The sequence below is a fragment of the Pristiophorus japonicus genome, chromosome 11 (assembly GCF_044704955.1).
Source record: "Pristiophorus japonicus isolate sPriJap1 chromosome 11, sPriJap1.hap1, whole genome shotgun sequence".
In the NCBI taxonomy this organism is placed as follows: domain Eukaryota; kingdom Metazoa; phylum Chordata; class Chondrichthyes; family Pristiophoridae; genus Pristiophorus; species Pristiophorus japonicus.
The window spans coordinates 120,170,617-120,182,466 of record NC_091987.1 but is presented as its reverse complement, the minus strand read 5'-3'; the positions used below and the strand labels follow the sequence as shown (position 1 = coordinate 120,182,466).

General features: G+C 42.0%; 1 protein-coding gene across 2 annotated transcripts in view; it reads right to left on the bottom strand.

Annotated features, from left to right (window-relative positions):
* Positions 1-6,214: 6,214 nt before the first annotated feature.
* The window catches only part of reps2 (RALBP1 associated Eps domain containing 2), a 282,650-nt gene continuing 277,014 nt past the window's right edge, over positions 6,215-11,850 (bottom strand). For both annotated transcript variants that reach the window (XM_070893049.1, XM_070893050.1), the window contains exon 19: positions 6,215-7,398. In XM_070893049.1, coding sequence (XP_070749150.1) covers positions 7,330-7,398 — 69 coding nt within the window. In that variant the 3' untranslated portion in view covers positions 6,215-7,329. The remainder of the gene's footprint in view (positions 7,399-11,850) is intronic.

Below are 11,850 nucleotides of genomic sequence, written 5' to 3'. Positions count from 1 at the left end.
TTCCACTCTTTAGTTTGGGTATCATACAAATTCCATAGCTATAAAAATGATGGGTGAGAAATTCGTGGCCTTAGCTCCACTCTGTAGCACCATTAAATGGAGCTAAACAGAGGCCGCCGCTCTTACAGTAACTGTTAGTGGGTCCTGCGGCAGCCATTGTTTTGGTCCCTACCTTTGCACTGCCAGTAACTAGCAGGGCCATCTCCAACAAAGTGGCGGTGTTGTGATATAAATCGGCATGCAACACTGACTTTGTCACAAGTGCGAACTGCGATCCTAGCGCTGAATTCAGCACTGGGTCCTAAGCATGCCAGGCAAGCAGACTAACAGTGACGATGTCTGCACCTCTTAAAGGAACACACACATCATTCAGGTATGTTTGAATTTAAAGTTTTGGACTGGGTATTTTTTGGTTTTATTGAAGTGATGGCTTGTTGCAATAGATGTGAAAAGCTGTGTGTGTGTAGGAGTGCTGATGGATGTTTACAAAGATCAGATGGTAAATGAACATGCTGCAAATACTCAGGTCACGCAACATCCATGGAGAGAAAAAGAGTTCATGTCTCAGGTCGACATGCTGCCTGACCAGCTGTATGTTATGCTGTCATTTCACATTTACAGCACCTGCTTGCAGAGGCAAGAGGAAGACACAGAAGAGGAGGATGCAGAAGAGGAGGAAGCCGAAGAGGAGGAAGCAGACAGAAGGATTCATCCCAGACAGCCCCTTTGTGCCCGGGATATCAAGAATGGAATCATGCACCTGTGGTCCCAGTGACCACAACCTCAATTCCCCTTTCAACATTAGTGCCACACCTTACCTTCCATCTGTTACTGATCATCACAATGTCCTCTTGGCCAGATGCTGAAATAAAAGCCACCACCAAACAAACTTTCCAATCCACCTATATACATCTAGCCATCCAATGTGACATCAAGAAATCAATTCATCACCCATATGCATTCTCTTAGTGACTGTCTTGTGTGTGCCTTTGTCTATCCTACTGATGTCATGCAATGTTACCCCAGTGGCTGCTGCATAGCTGGTGGAAGGCTGCTAACTTCCATTGGGGGACATTGTAAATGGCCTTTCTGGTTGACCTTGAGGAACTGGTGGCTGGGAGTGTCAAATCAATTTTCCTCCTCTTGTCCTTCTTCACTCTCCTCTCCCTCTTCTTGGTCACACACTGGCTGGGCAGATTGCATTTTTTGGGGGTGTGAAATGAGGAATGCACAAGGGTGGCATTATGGTGCCGGGAGGGTAGGAAAGCATGTGGGGCATGCCAGAAAGAGGATAACGTGTGATGATACCAGCATCTTGTATTCTTTCAATCCTGTTGCTGGCCAAGGGCTCAGCCATGCTCCTGCCAAGAAGGTTTCCTCCAATGAGGTGAGGCTAGAAATGGGAGCTGTGCCTCGTGATTGGTACAAATTGTTGGTAGGTGAGTAATTAGGGGTTGGGGTGGGGGTCGTGCATTGAGCAGTGCGAGGTGCTAGTGGTGCAGTTGGTGGGAGACGGCTTTTGAAGATGCATTCACTGACCTTTACCAATGGTCTGAGGTCATGAGGCTTCTTTGGGCACTGGAGCCAGGTGATGGGTGCGATACTGCTGGCAGTGATGGCTTTGGTGATTTATTCCCACATCGCTTTTTCTGGAGGACCTCCTGGCCCATGTGGGTAGAGGGCCTGTCTTGCAGTGTTGAATCACTGCACAAAGCTGGAGTGCTGCATGCGAGATCCTGGGCAATTTGTGTTAGTGCTGAGGCAATTTTCCCATTTTTTAAGGTTAGGAAGGGAATTCAGCTTTAAGAGCTGAATATTCACATTTGGGACTTCATTTTAATGTTTTTATTTAAAGAGGTGGAAAGGGCTGAAAACTGCATTGTTTCACTTCAGTTTAATTTGTATTGCTTCAGTGTGCATGGCCTATTTAATTCTCAGGCCACTTCATTGCCCACAATTCCTTGCAAGCTCCACAGCCTCGCTTCGAGGCTGTGGAGACACAGAGACACAGAGGCTCGAACTCCACATCTGCACATGAATTTCCGGTCGGATGGCTCCAGCAATGCCACTGCATGGCAGGCAAGTGCCGCGCCAACAATTTGCATCTGCCCTGATGAATTTTGCTCCATTAGTGTTACGGCCATTTATTCCAGTTACCAGTGACACTCGCAACTTTACTGGCTAAAACGAATTTCTCCCCCTCTGTAAATTCTCCATTTTCATCTTGGGTTAGTGATCGTACTCGTGCCTCAGAATTAGAAGGTTGTGGGTTTAAGCCCAATCTAGTCCTGCTAGGATAATACTCCAGATCGGTATTGAGGGGGGAGTGCTATTTTGCTTGAGGTACTGCCCTACAGATTAGATGTTAAACTAAGGCATAGTGCCTTTAACAGAAGTTCAGGTGGCGGAGGAGCAGCGCGAGATCGTGGCGGAGGTGCGGCAAATGAGGGCACGGGGCCCAGAAGAGGCGAGGGCCCAGGGGCAGCACGGGTCAGCCCACACTTCAATGTGTGCACGCACTAGGTCCGTGCAGCAGAGCAGGTCTCCAGTCATCCTGGTTAACCCTTGCCACTGGATAAAGGCCTAGCTCTGTCAAGCCCGTGTGGTGGCTGATGTGCAACAGTCACCACACGTTAAAAAAATCCACGCACAAGCATCTTCCACCCCTTCAATTGGAGTTGAGGACTGGAATATCGGGTCCTTCATTGAAACATCTGTGAACTCATGTGGAAGCAAGCCATCCTCGTTCAAGGGACCACCTTTAATGATGATGATGAGGCTGATATTAAGAGATCTTTTAGCTTTATTCTTAGAGTTACCTGGTTTCCTGGCCAACATTCCTTTCTCAATCATCATCAGTAAAAACAGACTAACTGGTCATTCAGCTCATTCTTGTTTGTGGGACCTTGCTGTGCATAAAGTGGCTGATAGGTTTGCCCTCATAACAGTCACTACAATTCATTATATGTAAAGCCCCTCTAGGAATTTCTGAGAGGTGTGATAAGATGCTAAATCAATGGAAATCTTTCTCCTGGAGGCACTGATTCAAGCTGAAGTTTGGTTCCACATAAATTTCTTTACGCAAGATTTCACGGAGCTTGGAATATTTTGCTGCAGGAAGTGGCTGAGGCACAGACCACTGCATATTTTGAGAGAAAATTTAATAAATATTTGGAGCAGTTGATGATACAGGACTATCGGGAGACAGCACAACAGTGGGATTGGACTTAAATGGCTCTACCACTGGCACAAACTGAATGACCCCTATGGTACTGCAAGACAGGCTGGCTAAGATAGGCTGTGTTTCTAAACATCAGTGCAAATTCATTATCTGTATCTCACCATTGTTATATCTTGTTTACAGGGGCAAATTGGAGCTGAATTAACCTACAAAAATGTAATTTACATTGGAATAAAATCCATTAAAAAGTGGATTTCATCAATTGACCTGATAGAGGTCTTTAAAATTGTGAAGGATTTATAGGGTAGATGTAGAGAAGATGTTTCTAATTGTGGGAGAGTCCAAAACTAGGGGTCATAATTCTAAGACAGTCACCAATAAATACAATAAGGAAATCAGGAGAAACTTCTTTATCCAGAGTGGGTTAGAATGTGGAACTCACTGCCTCCCATTGAGACAAATAGCATAGATGCATTGAAGGAGAGGCTAGATAAGTTCCAGAGGGAGAAAGAAATAGAATGCTATGCTGATAGGGTAAGACTAAGTAAGGTGGGAGGAGGCGCGCATGCAGCATAAAAACCAGCATGGAGCAGTTGGGCCGAATGACATGTTTCTGTGCTGTAAAATCTATTAGGGCTGGATTTTAGGCGGGGCAGGAAAGTTACCAGCCGGGAATAGGTTGCTTCGGGGGAGCAGTGCGAAGGGAAGCGTTGCACAACTTTTGAGGTGCAAAAATGGGAAACTCACAAACTGAAGTGCCGGGCCATGTGTGTCCGAGAGAGGCCTTGGGGTGGGGGGGGGGGGGGTGGGGGGGGAGAAACTGTAAAAGAACATTCCCAAAACATTGCACATTGCAACATAAATCACAAAAAAAATTTAAAAGAACACTCGTACTTACCTTTACAGCACTTTACCTTCCTCACCGCCGCCAGCATGGCTGGTCATTCATTGTGAGGCACGATTCCAGGCGTACGCGTTGGGGTTCGGGTCAAAACTTGGATGGTGTCACGACGAGAGGCGTTGCACATCCAGCTCAGCTCTTCCCAATGGCGCTGCTGAGCACCGCCGCAAAATGGGACCCGAGGATCGCGACCGGACGCAGACCTCGCCACCCCATTTCACGCCGCTCTGGGGCAAAACCCGGAACGCAAAGGGCTGGGAAATCCAGCTCTATGTAATTGGGAATGCTGTAAATTTTCTGGATTTCACCTTCCTGCTTGCAGGCAGATTGCAATTGTCCAGGACCGCAACAAACAAAAATGTTGACAGTGCAAAATGAAGACATCCAATCAGCAGTCAATGTAATGATATCACTCCCTCAAAGATTCAATGGGTAAACACAGCACAAGCTGTGGCACTGATCCACACAGATCAGAAAACCACGGAAATGAAAGTACCTTAACAATAGTGACTGGTCCGGGAAGAAATACAAGCACAAGTTTTTGTACCCAGGCCAAATACAATGAACCTTCACTAAGCTCAGCAACAGTGCCATGTTAGGTGAGAAATCTGCCCATTGTTTTAAAATTGGTAATAGTGTTGACACATGCATTCCACAAGAGGTGAGTGTGTGCCAAGAGTTTGATATGGTTCCATTGCTCAAATGAAAATGTTTATCAGAGTAAATGGTTAGACTGAGAGAGTTTTGGGTTTCAGTAACTCTTCATAGTCACTTCTCTACTACTCTGTACTGGAGAGATGTTGGGGGAGGGTGTTGGGGTTAGAGAAATTCCACTTGCCGATAATTTTACTGGAAAGGGTTAGCATCAGCGTGAATACCAAAATAAAGTAATAAATCGAGGAAATCACTACGTTTCGCACCAGGCTGAATACTACTGTAATAAAGGGGCACTGCTCATGACACCAGGGCTAAACTGAAAATGTGCAAGTGAAAGAACCAGGGAGAGCAAAATAACGTTGGTCAACTGTGATCTCTTTTGTTTAAATTGCATCTGACAGATGAAGACGCTTTTTGTGTGCAAGTATTTAGCAAATGGGTATAGTTCATGTTAGAAATGCTCTGCACCAAGCGCTTCTCAATGCGTTACAGTGGATTTATTATGAAACTGAATGTTACAGCAGCACAAAGCAGGCAGTCTACTCCTTCAATAGTTTATGGGAAAGTATGCAGATTGTCAGATAGGGGTGTATGAAACACTAGATGTATAATAACTACATGACCGATTGAACGACTGTTCAAATAAAACAGGGAACAATGGGTGTCTGAGAGTAAATGCAAGGCAGTAATCTCTCAAGGACTCAGATGATGTCATGAACTATCCATTAGGAGTCCCTTTGTGTCGCCCGAAGGATGTCAATGTCCAGAGCCCCATGTTAATACATGGTGAAGCAACTTTTGAGCATAAGCATTTGGTTGCCGAGAAATAATACTGCAGAATATATTCTAATGGGACTAGATATCTAGCAGTGTGCCTCAAGGCAGCAACACGCTGAGGTTTCAAACAGCTCCAGCAAAAATTGCAACGGTGATGCACTGAACCTCAACATCTCTTACTGTCTTTAAACACACTGGTACTTATGTGTTATTCTATATTATGCAAGCACAAGATTTAAATAAATGTACCCTGATGTATGTAGTTTGAGGAAGAAACTTGCAGTGAGGCAGACTTGCTAGTTAGTGTCTACTGTGTCTCCTGGCACATGAGGCAACCCATTTCTTCCACTGATCTCTGTCCTAATCAAGATATTTGACTCAACTGGGGTATCACTTTGCCTCACACCCAACAGATTGTTGTTTTTCACAGTTGATGTTTATATTTACAAGTCTGAACAGACTCGTCTTGTCTCTGGGTTGTTTCTATAACCGAAAGCCTTTTTAAGTCCAAGACACGACATATCTCGGTTGCCAGGCTGGGGTCGCAGCCACTTCGGTGGACTCCAGCCGAACTTATGGCAAGAGTCTTCCAGAACAGGCGCAGAATTGTTGGCCCACCGAGTTCACAGGGCCTAATTAAAATGTCACCTATAAAATACAAGCAGGTACACAACCAGCTTTAGAAACTTTTGCAGATTTATTTCAACACAGTACCACCAACTTTCAAACCATTTATCAAGCAGTAGCACCAGCTGCTACTCAGAGGAAAATATTTGAATCCTACAATCCCCGACACCTCCATTTAAATAACCATTCCATATTATGTATAATTCAGAATACAAATATTGCACATAGACACGAGGCCAAAGTATTTTTTTTAAAAACCTGTATAAAAGTGAGCAATACTATAAGAACCATGGTGCCCAGGCAGGTGTACATGTCAGGCAGTTTAACTGAGTACAAGCATGTCATTCCCAGAAAGGGTCTCGCTCTTATTACGTGAAATTCTTTTGCTAGTTTGTCTACATAAACCACAAATCCACATATGAATAGTACAGAACTTTAAATTACAACTACAAGATGCACATCATTGCAGATAGCATGCAGCTGCTCAAACACTGACTATTTCACCACCAAAGGAAAACTAGAATTTAGTGAAATATAAAACATATTTATGAACAAAGAGAAAATACCCACTTTAATGTTCATATGATCTTCGTTATAAATTTCCGTAGAAAAAAAAATGACTTGCACAATTCATTATAGTTAATGATGGTTGAATTTTGAAAACGGAAATGACTACAAGCATTTAATGAAGTACAACAAACGTTGGGGTGTGGGTTTGGGAGAATAATGTTGATGACATTTTTTAGATCTTAAGTGAGGACGTTATGTGGCAAAGTACTGCAAATGTTAAAAACATGCTTGAACAAAATCTCTGATTGCTCCAATTGCCCTCCTTTCCGTTTGTAATGCTTTTGGATTTACAAAAAATTGAAGCGATGCTAATGGCACAGGTTGTACTTTGGAAGGAGGCCAATGTTAACCATGTAAAATATTTGCTCTGGTATTACTTGTCACAAGATAGCCAGAACAGATTGTGCTTCAAACAACCGAACATTTTCAAAGATCAAATATTAGGGTTTGCATTGTATTAAAGTTTCTACTTCTGTAAAATGACAGCATTGAGAAGAGTCCTTGTATCACAGTATTGTTTACACTTGCCCTGTTTGTATCCTGAAATTTAGTGTGTACACTGTCCTCATGATTGAGCTTCTGAGCTCCCATAACCGGTACTAGTTGGAAGGTGAGGTCACGTGTGGGGGACTGGTCGAAGCTGCTCCAACTGAGACTCCAGTGCAATACGCTCTTTGCGAACTTCCTGAAAGAGACAAACATTTGTATCACATCATTCTGTGTTTCTTCTATACGACAAATATTCGTAAGTAACAATGTGCGTTATCCTTTAAAAAGTTTTGGAGACAGTATAAAATTGAAGCTCACAGAAGTTTGAACAAAATCAGGAGTGTAATGGTGGGTATACGGAGTACATTAACTTCTTGTTTTTGGAGGCTAAGGTCCTCATTCCAAAAAGCACAAGATGAGGAAATCATATAAAATTGCTTCAACACCACTGCCTTTACTGCCCAGTAATGAAGACCAATCAACAGAAATCCAAATGACAAAAAGCAGTGGAGTTGGAGGCTGTTATAAGATTGTAATCATGGGCGATTTTAACCTTCATTTTGATTGGATAAAGCTAATTGGCCAGGGTTGCCTTGAGGAAGAGTTCATAGAATGTATCCGGGATAGTATCCTTGAACAGTACGTTACGGAAGCGACCAGGGAGCAGGCCATCTTACATCGGGTACTGTGTAATGAAACAGGATTAATAAACAATCTCCCAGGAAAGGATCCTCTAGGAATGAAGTGACCATAACATGGTTGAATTTCAAATTCAGTTGGAGGGTGAGAAAGTTGGATCTCAAACCAGTGTCCTCAGGTTAAATAAAGGAGACTACAAAGGTATGAGGGCAGAGTTGACTAAAGTGGACTTTGAAAATAGATTAAAGTGTGGGACGGTTGATGAGCAGTGGCAGACATTTAAGGAGATATTTCAATACTCGCAACAAAAATATATTCCAATGAGAAGGAAAGATTGTAAGAAAAGGGATAACCAAGGAAATAAGGGATGGTATCAAATTGAAAACAAGGACATATAAAGTGGCCAAGACTAGTGGGAGACCAGAGGATTGGGAAACATTTAAAAGTCATCAAAGAATGATTAAAAAAAAATAAAGAGAGGGAAGATAGATGATGAAAGTAAACGAGCACAAAATATAAAAAGATAGTAAGAGTTTCTACAGGTACATAAAAAGGAAAAGAGTGGCTAAAGTAAATGTTGGTCCCTTAGAGGATGATACTGGGGAATAAATAATGGGCAGAGACTTTGAACAAATATTTTGTATTGGTCTTCCCAATAGTGGATAATCAAGGGGCTAAAGGGAGGGAGGAATTTAATACAATCACTTTCACTAAAGAAGTAGTACTTGGTAAAATCATGGGATTAAAGGCAGACAAGTCACCTGGACCTGATGGCTTGCATCCTAGGGTCTTAAAAGAAGTGGCAGCAGTGATAGTGAATGCATTGGTTCATAGAGAAGGTTCACTGGGTTGATCCCGGGGATGAGAGTGTTGACTTATGAGGAAAGGTTGAGTAGGTTGGGCCTCTACTCATTGGAATTTAGAAGAATGAGAGGTGATCTTATTGAAACGTATAAGATTATGAGGGGGCTTGACAAGGTGGATGCAGAGAGGATGTTTCCACTGATGGGGAGACTAGAACTAGAGGGCATGATCTTAGAATAAGAAGCCGCCCATTTAAAACTGAGATGAGGAGAAATTTCTTCTCTCAGAGCGTTGTAAATCTGTGGAATTCGCTGCCTCAGAGAGCTGTGGAAGCTGGGACATTGAAAAAATTTAAGACAGAAATAGACAGTTTCTTAAACGATAAGGGGATAAAGGGTTACGGGCAGCGGCAGGGAAGTGGAGCCGAGTCCATGATCAGATCAGTCATGATCTTATTAAATGGTGGAGCAGACTCGAAGGGTCGTATGGCGTGCTCCTGATCCCATTTGTTATGTTCTTATTTACAATCTATATTAATGACTTGGATGAAGGGACCAAGTGTAATGTAGCCAAGTTTACTGATGATACAAAGATGGAAAGCAAATTGTGAGGAGGACACAAAAAATCTGCAAAGGGATCTAGACAAGGCTAAGTGAGTGGGCAAAAAATTGGCAGATGGAGTATAAAGTGGAAAAATGTGAGGTTATCCACTTTGGCAGAAAAAATAGAAAAGCAAATTATAATTTAAATGGAGAAAAATTGCGAAGTGTTGCAGTACAGAGAGACCTGTGGGTCCTTATGCATGAAACACAAAAGGTTAGTATGCAGGTACAGCAAGTAATCAGGAAGGCAAATGGAATGTTGGCCTTTATTGCAAGGGGGATAGAGTATAAAAGCAGAGAAGTCCTGCTACAACTGTACAGGGTATTGGTAAGGCTATACCTAGAGTACTGCATACAGGTTTGGTCTCCGTATTTAAAGGAAGGATATACTTGCATTGGAGGCTGTTCAGAGAAGGTTCATTAGATTGATTCCTGAGATGAGGAGGTTGACTTATGAAGATAGGTTGAGTAGGTTGGGCCTATACACATTGGAGTTCAGAAGAATGAGAGGTGATCTTATTGAAACTTATAAGATAATGAGGGGAGCTCGGCAAGGTGGATGCAGAGACGATATTTCCACTCATAGGGGAAACTAAAACTAGGGGACATAGTCTCAGAATAAGGGGCCGCCCATTTAAAATGGAAATGAGGAGGAATTTCTTCTCTGAGGGTTGTAATTCTGTGGAATTCTCTGTCCCAGAGAACTGTGGAGGCTGGGTCATTGAATGTATTTAAGGCGTAGACAGATTTTTGAGCGATAAGGAATAAAGAGTTATGGGGAGCGGGCAGGGAAGTGGAGCTGAGTCCATAATCAGATCAGTCATGATCTTGTTGAATGGTGGAACAGGCTCGAGGGGCCAAATGGCCTACTCCTGCTCCTATTTCTTATGTTCTTATGTAATTAGTCGGTTTTGATATCAGAAAAAAATAGCTTCTATGTATATAGTGCCTTTCATGATCTCAGGATGTCCCAAAGCACTTTACAACCATTGAAGTACTTTTGAAATGTAGTCACTGTTGTAATGTAGGAAACGTGGCAGTCAATTTGAGCACAGCAAGATCCTACAAACAGCAATGTGATAATGTCCAGATAATCTATTTTCATTGGTTGAGGGCTAAATAATGGCCAGGACACTGGGGTTAACTCTCTTGCTCCTCTTCAAAATAGTGCCATGGAATCTTTTACATCTACCTGAGAGAGCAGACGGGGCCTTGGTTTAATGCCTCACCTGAAAGATGGATAAACCCACAAGGCAATATGTAACTGTCTTCTGATGGAGATCACAAGGCTGTGTAGCAATTAATGAAGAGCTATTTTTATACCGCACTACTGTATTAGTGTTTCCTTTTGAAATCGAAACCTATAAATTACTGTTGGCCTTGTTAGTGGATGAGCATTTAACAAAGGTGTTAAAATAATGGTCAGAAAAGTACCGTGCAAATATTGTCATTGGAATTTCTAGGCTAAAGGAACAGCAGTAACGCAAGAGATAGAATTAAGAAACAAGCATATTATTTTGTTAATATATTACCCAATAATAGATAACTAACAATCTACTTCTTGGTCTGGATCAGTGGAGTATATGTTCTTATATTAATTAGTATGCACATCATAAAATATTTACTACATATGAAAAACCATATGTAAATTCCTGACAATATTTGGCATTGTAAATTCCTATGTCTGCATTTATAATAGTAATTACACCACCAATTTTTCATGCTGTCATTACAGCCACCTACCACTGGAGGCAATGGGATTTTTAATAGGAATATAAAAATGAGAGCAAATGCATGCCCTTGACCAATTATCTTCCAGGCTCTAACCCCACTAAAAACTACACTTGGTATTGACTGATTGGTATAAGCAAGAAGTTTATTCCAAAATGCAGGAAAATGCCAAAACAAAGCATCAAAAAAGCTAACTTTTTTTTAAAGGGGTAAGTATGCTTGTAGACCTTCCCAGGAATAAAAATCCCTATCATGATGTACTCCTAAAATTGTCACCACACCACTGCTTTTACTGCCCAGTAATAAAAGGTCACTTACTAAATACCCTCATCGTGAACAGTGAGAGTTGCGGCTTCTGATTCTGTACCTATATTTTGAAGCATTTTGTCAAATGACTCTCTTCCAAAAGGTGGGTGGTGATTAACATGTCTGTGCAGATAATCGTACCATATAGGTGACATGACAGGAAGATGGGAGAGCATTGGTTTGACTGAATAGAAGATCTTCAAGTATATCGAATTATGTAACCAGGAATGTCTAATGGCACAAATAATCTATAGACTGTAGCAAAACCTAGGGCATGCTGAGAAGAGATGACTCATTTCAGTTAACAGTATTGTCATTGCTCTGCAAATTCAGTACCAAATGTCACAGGCAATCAGAAGGAAAATGGTCTTTTTTATATGTCAGTCCATTGCTGTCTCCACCTAATCTCACAACCAACCCCGCTGAATTGCAGTAACTCACCCGGAACACATTAACATGATCCAACTATTATTATAGCTTCTTACTACAGATTTAATACAGCAACACTAGCTTTGGTTGTGCTGTAACCAATTTCTCCTTTAAAAGAGTTTAACATCATTTCATAT